This window comes from Oncorhynchus nerka, linkage group LG20 (assembly GCF_034236695.1).
Source record: "Oncorhynchus nerka isolate Pitt River linkage group LG20, Oner_Uvic_2.0, whole genome shotgun sequence".
In the NCBI taxonomy this organism is placed as follows: Eukaryota; Metazoa; Chordata; class Actinopteri; order Salmoniformes; family Salmonidae; genus Oncorhynchus; species Oncorhynchus nerka.
The window spans coordinates 83,898,638-83,908,908 of NC_088415.1; the positions used below are offsets into that span (position 1 = coordinate 83,898,638).

Below are 10,271 nucleotides of genomic sequence, written 5' to 3' on the forward strand. Positions count from 1 at the left end.
CCGGGAGAAACAAAGCCTCATCTGAGATTCAGGGTGTTTTGGAATCTAAGGGAAGCTTTGTCTTTTAACACATTACTATTCCACCACAGACCCAATCTTCTCTGGTCTTTTAACACATGACTATTTCACCACAGACCCAATCTTCTCTGGTCTTTTAACACATTACTATTTCAGCACAGACCCAATCTTCTCTGGTGTTTCAACACATTACTATTCCACCACAGACCCAATCTTCTCTGGTCTTTTAACACATTACTATTCCACCACAGACCCAATCTTCTCTGGTGTTTCAACACATTACTATTTCACCACAGACCCAATCTTCTCTGTGTGCTACAAAACAGCAGAGACACTGCCTCCTTGCCCTCGTTCTACAACAAAGTCATTGTTCTCTATGGGGTAAACACACACACAGCCCAGTGTCCTCTCCTCTCGCCACCCACCCAGAGAGTCTGCCAGCCTGTGGACGATGACATCAGCGTTGCAACAAGGTGAATTGTCTGTAGAAGAGCACGTTGGCTAGCAACATGAACTCCTCCACCAACCTGGAAGAGGAATGAAAGAAAGAGGAAAATGTAAAAAGTTGACAAAAATTACTGCCAATACATTCTATACAACCAGCTCTCTAGTTGCCATTAAGCTCACTTTGAATCCAGTTCGCTTGCTTTCTTGAGGTATACACACACACACTGCATTGGCCATATACCACAAACCCCCTAGGTGCCTTATTACAATTATAAACTAGTTACCAACGTAATTAGAGCAGTAAAAATAAACGTTTTGTCATACGGTCTGATATAACACGGCTGTCAGCCAATCAGCATTCAGGGCTGGAACCGCCCAGCTTATAAAAAAAATAATAAATGTGTACACACACACAAACAGAGAGATACATGTTTGTGTAGACACACACAGTCCAAACAAACATGTATCTCTCGGTTTGTGTACACACACACACAGGTGCTGCAATGAAAGCCTCATGATACTTTTTAGGGTTGATTCTCTTGATCCCTGCAAAGAAGATGGAAATGTTTCTATTAGTATGCTACAGCTTTGCTTAACTTGTTAGTAGTCACCTTGACCAATTTCTTAGACTGGAAGGATGGTTAGATGCCTAGTGCGTTAGATCATCTTTGAAAGATTCAGCTTTTGGTCAGCATTGTATGAAAGCCAGTGTTCTTTGGTAAACAAGTAGCCAAATGATCACCGTGGTTACTTGGTTTGATATAAGTATTCATCATACTAATCTTTGTTTTTGGGAATGTCTTCACCTGAATGTGCTCTCCTCTCTTTAGGCCGCCGGAAACGTCTTCCATGTTCATGGACGCCTCAAACACTGTCTTCTTTGGACCTCCTCGGCATCCCAGGTGGGCTCCCAAGTGGCACGGCGGTCTAAAGCACTGCATCTCAGTGCAAGAGACCCTGGTTCAAATCCAGGCTGTATCACATCCGGCTGTGATTGGGAGTCCCCATAGGGCGGCGCACAGTTGTCCGGGTTTGGCTGTCATTGTAAATAAGAATTTGTTCTTAACTGACTGGCTCACCAATAGGATATTATTTCGGAACCAATATTCTAAAAACAAAGAAGTATTTTTATACAATATATCCCGATTATTCCATATATAATATCTGTGTGGAGAAAAAATGTGTTTATAAATTAAGGACCATGACAAGAAAACCTGCCGATGAAAAGCAGAAAGTTTCACTGGAACTTTGTCAATATTATAATTGCAAAACAACATGAAGTTAAGGCCACCAAAAGTAGAGAAGACATGATGAGGAATAAAATTCCAGATAGAAGTGGGTCTTCTTAGGAATTGTTTTATCCAATTGATCTTAAAAGTATTATTTAAGGTAGTAAAGTCCAGAAAATTCATCCCACCATTCTCATAACAGTTTTCCTAATGTAATGAGTACGGTTTCTCCACAGAAAGTTGAAAAGCATCTGGTCTATCTCCTTGCTTATTTTACTGTCAAGATATAAAGATAGAGTGCCATGTGTTAGTCTAGAGATACCTTCAGCCTTGGTTATTAGGACTCTACCTTTTAAAGATAAGTCCCTCTGTAGCCATTGATTTAGCTTCTTCTGGGGTTTTTTAATAAGAGGGTTAAAATTAAGTAAGCCTCTAGACTTCTGATCCTTTGTAATGGTTATGCTTAAATATGTATGTTCTTCTTTTACTGGAATACCATAATATGAAGGTGTCACACAATCTTTGACAGCCATGAGTTCACATTTATTAATGTTAAGATATAGACCAGACGCTTTGGAAAAGGATTGTAATCACATTGATCGATATGGGAACTTGGTTAGCATCTTTCAGAAAAAGTGTAGTATCTTCAGCCAGCTGGCTTATAATAATTTCTTTACCAGCTATGGAAATACCTTGTACAGGACTATTATTTAAAGAATTTGCAAGAAGTTGGGTGATGAATAAAAACAGGTACGGAGAGATAGGACAACCTTGCCTAATACCACTCTTTAACTCAAATGTAGGTGAGGTGCCATATTTCAATTTGATAGAGCTGTTACCATTTGTATAGAGAGTCTTAATAGCCTTACGGAAGAATATCCCCAAAGCCAAGTCTCTCAAGGGAGTGGAAGAGGAACTGATGCTCTATTGTGTCAAATGCTTTTTAAAAATCTAAAAATAATATGAAACTATCCTCGGTTATTAGGTCTGAGTAGTCTAGTATGTCTTATACATTGTCTTATACACTGACATTCTTAGAAATATGTCTGTCCCTCATGAAGCCAGACTGTGTTTCATCAAGCTGGCTGACGATACTACTGAAAGATGCTAACCAAGTTCCCATATCGATCAATGTGATTACAATCCTTTTCCAAAGCATCTGGTCTATATCTTAACATTAATAATATTTTCTAAGGTATTTAGACACCTCAAATTTAAAGAGCTCCCAGTTCTTCCCAGTTCAATAAGATTTTTCTTCACAAGCCCTTTCCCAAATGTGTGAGAGCAGATATTTAACCTAAAATGTAACTATATCCTTATTTAATAATAAGCTATTTAGCTTCTAGTGGGATGCTCTACCAAGGTTAGTATCAGGGGTAAATATTTTGATATCAATGTAAATTTGTAGTAACACACTCACTATCAATACATTTGGATATAAGCCAAAAATCTATTCTGGATTGTCTGGGACCTGTTTTGTTACTCCAAGTGAATGATCTGTAGGCCGGAAACCTCTCTTTCCATATATCAGTAAGATCAAACTTTTCCATAAAAAGTATTAAACCCAAATTCTGATTGGTTGGCCTACCTGGGGGCCATCTATCAGTTGAACGTTAAAGTCCCCTCCTATCAATAATAACGAATTGGGAAATTTAGAAAACCAATGAAGTATATCTTTCTCTATAGATTCAAAGCAACTCATCATTCTCATGTTTGGTGTTGTGCCCGTAGAAGTTTACAGTAATGAGCGTAATGTCATAACTGATCATTCTCATGTTTGGTGTTGTGCCCGTAGAAGTTTACAGTAATGAGCGTAATGTCATTGTAACTGATCATTCTCATGTTTGGTGTTGTACCCATAGAAGTTTACAGTAATGAGTGTAATGAGTGTAATAACTGATCACAAGACAAATAAAGTGACCAAAGGGGTCACATTCCGAGTGTAGAATATTACCACCAAATGTATTTTTCATTGTAGTGATACCAGCGGAGCGTTCAGATCCATGGGAGAGCCAAATATCGTTGCCCCACTGTGACCTCCAGAAGTTGGCATTAGCCGAAATTGAGTGAGACTCTTGAAAAAAGCATACATCTGTTTGAAATTGTTTAGCAAATAAAAAGTAGGCCTTGCACTCCACATTGTTTCGTAATCCCCTAGAAGTAAGATAAACTATAGACAAAGACAAAACAACAAATATTATATAAAAGTATAAACTGTAGTAGGATGAGTCAAAGACGTAGGAGCAGTGAACAAACGATAAGGAACCGAGATCTGCACCATTTAAGTCTATTTAAAGTGAAAATAGCTTATTCCATCAACTTTGAGCTAGATGTTATCTGGCTTTTAAATTCAACTCGGCTGAAAATTATGTTCAAGACCAAACCAAGGGTTCTTGTAGTAAGAGAGACTAAAAACCCTCTTTAGTGTAATCAGGAACTATTCTGAGAAATAAAATACGAAATAATAATTTAAATAAAACGGCACCTACTATTTTAAGTGCATATGAAAACTGATCATAAAAAAATGGAATAAAAAATGTTTTACATATACATGTTCCTAAGACCTTTTTCACTTGGAAATAAGTATTAATAACTAAATAGAACAATACCCGTGTAAAGTCAGAGCAGACCTGTATGCCCTTTAAAACCGTATCTTAGTTACTCTATACATTTTTTTTAAACACAAAAAAAAACACAGCTTTCAGTCTTCTTCGTAAGTTTGTAAACAAAACAAGTCTTCTGGTCATATAAGAACAAACTAATAAATTGAAGTACCTGAGTATTCCGAAAAATAGTCACCTGATATGCATAACCTTACATTAAGACCAAAAAGCTTATTTGAGTCAAGATATAGCTTTGTGGCTGTGCTATCTAGGGGAGACCTTAAATAACCACTGTGTGTGTAAATGACTGGTAATTGCAATCCGGAATCATTGGGACGTCCATGCCCTAAACCCTTTATTTTATTTAACTAAAAACCCTTAACCCCTACACTTACCCTAACCCAGTGTTTCCCAAACTCGGTCCTGGGGACCCCAAGGGGTGCACGTTTTGTTTTTTGCCCTAGCACTACACATCTTATTCAAATGCACAATCCTTAATTGCCGTAAGGACGTTCCAAGGATCCCAAATATCCCCGTCAAAATTTCAAACCATATCCGGGCGTTAGGTCAACTTGCATGCCGGGAAAGAAAGTATTTAATCGCTGCTCCCCACATGTGAATAGTCGTGTTCGCTGTACAGCAACGTTAGCAGAAAGAAAAGAATACGCAGAAAACATGGCAAAGTCAGGCAAAGTAAGAATGACATCTAAAATACACTTATTATTAAAGGCGAACTGGCTCACTGCAGTTAGTCTCACACGACCACACGTGAAATGACATTGTTGAACGCTAGCTAATTAGCTAAGTTAACGTTAGGTAGCTATTGCTGAACTCCAATGTTACTCTGCCTAACTGTGTGTTCATGGAATGTTTAACTAGCAACTTTGTATCACATTTTACTTGAAACGTGTTCAACGTAATGAGTTATAATGTAATTCGAATGCTCAGTATCGGCCTGTTCTGTTTGATTGACGATGATTAATCAATCACCAAAGTCCACACCATGACGTGCAATGTACTGAAATGCTCATTCCCCCAAAATGCTTTATAGACAACCCAATTAAAGACCTCTAAAAAGAGAACCGGAAAGATCAGCGAAGACAATAACTCTGGTAAGTGTGCCAGTGTAACTTTGGCAATAAATACAATTATAATGACATTAAATCAGCCTTTGATATAACATGATGCCTTGCAGAGGTTCAGACTGATTCTCCAGCATCAACAGAGGAAGCTGCCACTACTCCACAGGTCATCGTTTCCACAGAACCTGAAGAGAACAAGGTCAAAGATGCCCCAGGTAGCAAATGCTTTGAGGGGTGGTAAGAAGCGTAGACTGTATATCTGCGTATGACATCAAGTCCCAACATGTAGCCTAATTGGAATGGTGATAATGTTAATATGAAATTTCTTAAATGCAAAACACAAAAGAAACTATATGTTTTTAAATTCAGTAGGTATTTCCAATGTCAATTAATATTGTTTGTGTAGCTTCAGAAGCGGAACAGATGGACACAACTGCTGATGCGGAAAAGGTTCAAGTCCAGGGTGAGGTCAAAGAACAGAACGGAATTGTAACCAATATTTGCCAGATGTCACCCATTATTTGTTTTTCATCAGGGTATCTATGGAATAGTGTTTTAATACATGTCTGCATTTCTCTCTCCAGCTGTTGCTGCTGCCCCAGTAAAGAGAAAAGCGGAAACAGAGGATGAGACTTCTCCAGCGAAGAAAACAAAGTGCATTAATGATGGTACGATTGTGAACAGCAGTAAATATCACCTCCTCTGTTTGAGCGATTGATGGTTTCAGTGTGCTAACAGTGTGCTAACATGCATCTTGTTTTTATTTTATTTTGAAGGTTTTTGTCTTTTTGTTGGAAGCTTGAACACATCCAAGACAGTGGAGGAAATTAATGATGCCTTGGCAAACTTCTTCACATCGCATAGTCTGTTGTTTCAGGATATTCGAGTGGACATTACAAAGTGAGTACTTGGCATTGTTATGCACTGCATAAACTTAACCTCTACAAATGTTTGTAGATTTCTTCATGGTACAGATTCTTCCCCATGTTTTTGTGCATTCTGTAGGAAATTTGCATATATCGACTTTGACACAGAGGAAAACTTGACAAAAGCCCTTGAGCTGAATGGGGAGAAGATCCTGGACCGAAAGATGAGGCTAGGCAAGGCCAAGGTCAAAGACCCCACAGTAGATGACAAAAAAGGTACTAGTCTCATCTTGAGTGAGTTATCCTTGCTACTGTTATGAGTCATTTCTAGAATTGATTGATTTCCATGTAGTAACAGTCTTTTTCCTCACAGCTAAAGATGCCAGGACCCTGTTTGTCAAGAATATTCCATTTGCAGCAACAAAGGAGGACTTGAGGAAAGTCTTTGACACGGCTGTGGAAATCAGGTTTCCTGGAGGCATTGGCACCCCAAGCAAAGGGTGAGATGCAGTGTCCATTTGATATTTACGTGAAATGGCTAGTTATGTCTATCCCAGGATTCTGTTCTAAACACGTCTATTGCATCTATTTCGTTGTGACAGAATTGCCTACATAGAGTTCGAAACGGAGGCCAATGCTGAGAAAGTGCTGGAGGAGAAGCAGGGGATTGATGTCCAAGGCCGTGTAATCGTTATTGACTTTTTGGGAGAAAAGAGCCTACAACAAAAAATAATCAAAGCTCCAGGTAAAGATGGAAAGAAATGAGGTCAATGGGAATTAAATTACTGTAGAAGCACAAGCTACTTGATTAGCTAGCTATATGGCTAGTCATGTTGCTCGTTAGCATCTTCAAGATTAAAGTATGTTGTAATTCAGTGATTAGTTGAGACATCTTGTTTATCATAGTTCTCTGAAAAGTGAATGAAGTTAACGTGTTCTCAAATGTTCTGTTCCATAGCTGAGGCCACACCAAATAACGAATTACTGGTGACCAACCTGGCTTACGCTGCAAAAGAGGATGCCCTGAAGGAAATCTTTCTCAAAGCAGTCAGTGTCAAGATACCACAGAGCAATGGTAAACCAAGAGGGTGAGTGAAGATGCAGGTTGTTGCTGCATCTGCTTTGTTGACCTCTATTGAAAATGTTGAACGCCATCAAATTGCCAATTTTTTTTGTTGTTGAATTAAATGATTAAGTATTCATGCGATTCATTTTATGTTCTGACTGGAAATAATTAAATTGTGACAATTAGGCCTTTTTCTTTCAAAAGTCATGCCTTCATTCAGTTTGAAAGTGTGGAAGATGCCAAAGAAGCCCTGGAATCATCGTTAAACAAAGAGATTAGTGGAAGAGCCATCAGAGTAGAGTTCAGCCAGAAGAGGCCAGAAGGTGACAAAGGGAACACTGGTAAATATCACTATTAGACTTGCCCAGTGAACGTCTCATAGCAGAGAATTGGTTGGCGACTCATTTGACGTTGTTTGGCTGTGTGATCATGCATACTTCTGTAATGTGTGTGCTCTCTTGTAGTTCCTTCGAAGACGTTGATGGTCAGGAATCTTGCCAAAGAGACGAGTGAGGAGACTTTGAAAAGTGTCTTTGAAGGTGCCATTGAAGCTCGAGTCACCAAAGACAAGGAGACTGGCATATCTAGAGGGTATGTGGTGAAAAGTTTCCCCCTTCAAATCACATTTTTACATTCAGATGTCCTTTGAATACTCACAGTTGGCCACTTCTTAAGGTTTGGCTTTGTGGACTTTGAGAGCCCAGAGGTCTGTAAGGCTGTCAAGGATGCCATGGCAGACCTACAGATTGATGGGAGCAAGGTGACCCTGGTCTATGCCAAACCCCAGGGTGAAAGAGGATCTCGTGGAGAAGGAGCGGGCTCGAACATGCGTTACGGAGAGAAACCCGGGGCTAGAGGTGGTTCTGGAGGCAGGGGCAGAGGTAGCGGCTCCAGAGGTGGACGAGGAGGTGAGATCATCTAGGTCAGGGATGGTTAACTGGCGGTCCACCTTTTTGTAGGCCCGTAGATCAATTTCCACCAGGAGGAACTCCGCTGGGGTCTCAACTTACTGTTGAGAGTTAGAGTGATAGAATACACAGGGTCCAATTTGGTTGTGTGTCGGATGTTTTTCTATTATGTCAGTCTCATTCTTTTTTAGAATGATACATTTAGTCTAGCGGCCAGCTATCTCAACTTATGGGGGGGGGGGGGACTATTAACATTTCTCTCCGCACCATGGCAAAATGTCAGGAAATTAAAATGCACGATGCAGAACTAGCAAGTATAGCGTAGAGAATCATTGTACCATCTTAAACCACTGAAATATATTTTCCATTAGCAGAATTTTGCTTGGGGCCCACAAAAGGCTAGGGCCAACTCTTACTGCTTGTGTGGGTAAGCAGATACAAGCGCGCAACTGTGGCCCCTTGTGATAAGTTCAGATTTTTGGGGGGGGTTGCTATAGGTTGAATTGAAGTTGCAAAACTGATGAGGACATGTCAATTGATACTTCATACTCAATGTATTCTCTTTACTCCACTTGTATCTACCAACAATTCTACCAGCGTTGTAAGATGCTTTCGTTTGTTATTGTTGTTTTTCAGGCAGAGGTAGTGGCGGCGCAAAGAGGACTTAAAAAATAAAAGAAGTAAAGGAAGGCGCTTTTTATTTTTTACAGTGGACTACTGCAACAGCTCTATTTCAACGTCTACATTTCCTGACAAGTTTGTGATGGGCACCTAACGATAATCAGAAACAAACCAATTTGTTTAGCGATATATGTGAAAAGTTTCTACCACGCTGTTCATACATAATGGTGAAATGTCTGACACATTGTACCGTTTTTGTCTGTTTTACTTTAGTTTACCTTTTTAATTGTTAATTTCATGTAAAGACTTTATTGAAGGCTGGGCAATTAAAAGGTCCCCAAATTTCAGATTTTCTGTTTTTTTCTATTTTGTCTTTTTTAGGGGAGCTTGTGTTTTGTTTGAGACAAAATCTTTCTTTAAAAAAATAATGTATACAGTGTACAAATCATTTAGGAACACCGGCTCTTTCCATGACAGATTTCACCTGGTCAGTCTATGATCACTTGTTAAATTCTTCAATCAGTGTAAATGAAGAGACAGTTTAAAGAAGGATTTTTAAGCATTGAGACATGGAGTGTGTTTTGTGTGCCATTCAGAGGGTGAATGGGCAAGACCAGATTTAAAACGGGGTATGGTAGTAGGTGCCAGGCGCACTGTTTTTTGTCGAGATTTGCAACACTGCTGGGTTTTTTCAAGCTCTGCAGTTTCCTGTGTGAATCAAGAATCGACCACCGCCCAAAGGACATCCAATCAACTTGACATCTGTGGGAAGCATTGGAGTCAACATGGGCCACCATCCCTGTGGAATGCTTTCGGTACCTTGTAGAGTCCATGCCCTGACAAATTGAGGCGTTTCTGAGGACATAAAGGGGGTGCTCAATATTCGGGTGTTCTGGGTGTTTTGTACACTTACTGTGTATGAAAAGTTTACTTTACCAGAATGAATGCAGACCAGAATTTAATTTGTATTCAAAACTGACATGCTAATTAGACTGCCTATACTGAGTGACAGTCCACTTCTCTGGACACTGAATTAAGTCAGTATATTTTGGGGGGGCTTTCATTTTTAAAAGGCGCTGCCGGACCAATTGCAGATAGAAAGTTGTGTTTTATCAACTATCAAAAGAACAGTACTGCCATTTATGAGAAACACATTTTAGCATATTTTCCATGAAGCTTAGCTAGAACATATTTTCAAGATATCAGCGGTTGCTTCAGTGAAAGTCTGAAGACTAGCTCGGAGCAAGCACACAACATTTGGTGAATGTACAAGCGTCTGAAGCTAAGATATGATACAGAAATATCCGTTACCGTTAAGGATATAATGCTGAAAAAGGATACTGACAGTGAAAAGAGAGAAACCAATTTGGCTTTTAAGGACAATTATGAACATGGTTTCATTTGGAAATGACAACTTTTTGTTTTGTACTG

General features: G+C 39.4%; 1 protein-coding gene across 1 annotated transcript; it reads left to right on the forward strand.

The window, feature by feature from the left end:
• The first annotated feature begins 4,862 nt into the window (after positions 1-4,862).
• On the forward strand, positions 4,863-9,187 carry LOC115101825 (nucleolin-like). Its single transcript, XM_029621300.2, has 14 exons — positions 4,863-4,990; positions 5,349-5,409; positions 5,493-5,594; positions 5,786-5,842; positions 5,964-6,047; positions 6,156-6,279; positions 6,385-6,521; positions 6,619-6,745; positions 6,848-6,990; positions 7,204-7,333; positions 7,516-7,652; positions 7,776-7,902; positions 7,987-8,219; positions 8,856-9,187. The coding sequence occupies exons 1-14, from the start codon at positions 4,874-4,876 to the stop codon at positions 8,885-8,887; spliced, it is 1,611 nt and encodes a 536-aa protein (XP_029477160.2). The 5' UTR covers positions 4,863-4,873; the 3' UTR covers positions 8,888-9,187.
• The last annotated feature ends 1,084 nt before the right edge of the window (positions 9,188-10,271 follow it).